Source organism: Sinocyclocheilus rhinocerous, unplaced genomic scaffold, assembly GCF_001515625.1.
Source record: "Sinocyclocheilus rhinocerous isolate Xijiao unplaced genomic scaffold, SAMN03320098_v1.1 C35460310, whole genome shotgun sequence".
NCBI lineage: Eukaryota > Metazoa > Chordata > Actinopteri > Cypriniformes > Cyprinidae > Sinocyclocheilus > Sinocyclocheilus rhinocerous.
Genome location: NW_015752317.1, coordinates 1 through 488, shown reverse-complemented (window position 1 = coordinate 488; position 488 = coordinate 1). Strand labels below are relative to the sequence as shown.

The 488-nt window shown below is 39.8% G+C and overlaps 1 protein-coding gene across 1 annotated transcript; it reads right to left on the bottom strand.

Moving 5' to 3' along the window:
* Nucleotides 1-6: 6 nt before the first annotated feature.
* On the bottom strand, nucleotides 7-353 carry LOC107734875 (microfibrillar-associated protein 1-like; the record flags this gene model as incomplete). Its single annotated transcript, XM_016546760.1, has 2 exons — nucleotides 7-33; nucleotides 137-353. Coding segments are annotated over 2 exons (244 nt in total), but the record flags the coding sequence as incomplete, so codon positions are not given.
* Between the last annotated feature and the right edge of the window lie 135 nt (nucleotides 354-488).

Sequence of the window (488 nt, the reverse complement as noted above, 5' to 3'; positions counted from 1 at the left end):
TCTGGCTCTGCTATCTGCCTGTGTCTCGCAAGCCTGTGAAAGACACAATAGCGCATTGCACATTAACACCACCAGATCCCTTGTACAACAGAACTATATTTGTAAAAATGGTATTGCACAGATCGATAGGCTTTACCTCTCTTCAACATCTTCGGTCTCTCGATTCAGGAGACGTCGAAGACGAGGATCAGATTTTTCCTCCACTTCAATTTCCATCTCTGGTTCAGCCTCTTTACCCTTCTTAACAAACTGGAAATCCTCCTCTTCTTCATCGGAGGACTCCATCGGGGCATAGTCTGGACGCTTACCCGACACATATCGCTTCACCTTCACTTTCTCCATAGAAATTTCACCTGAAGTTAAATAAAAACAAAACATTGATAGTGTCATAAGCTGTTTTACTATAGAAAGCAGTTGCTACATCTTATAGATTTTTTAAAACATTTTCTAAAATTATGAATGAATAATTATGCACTCCTCTTTCTCAA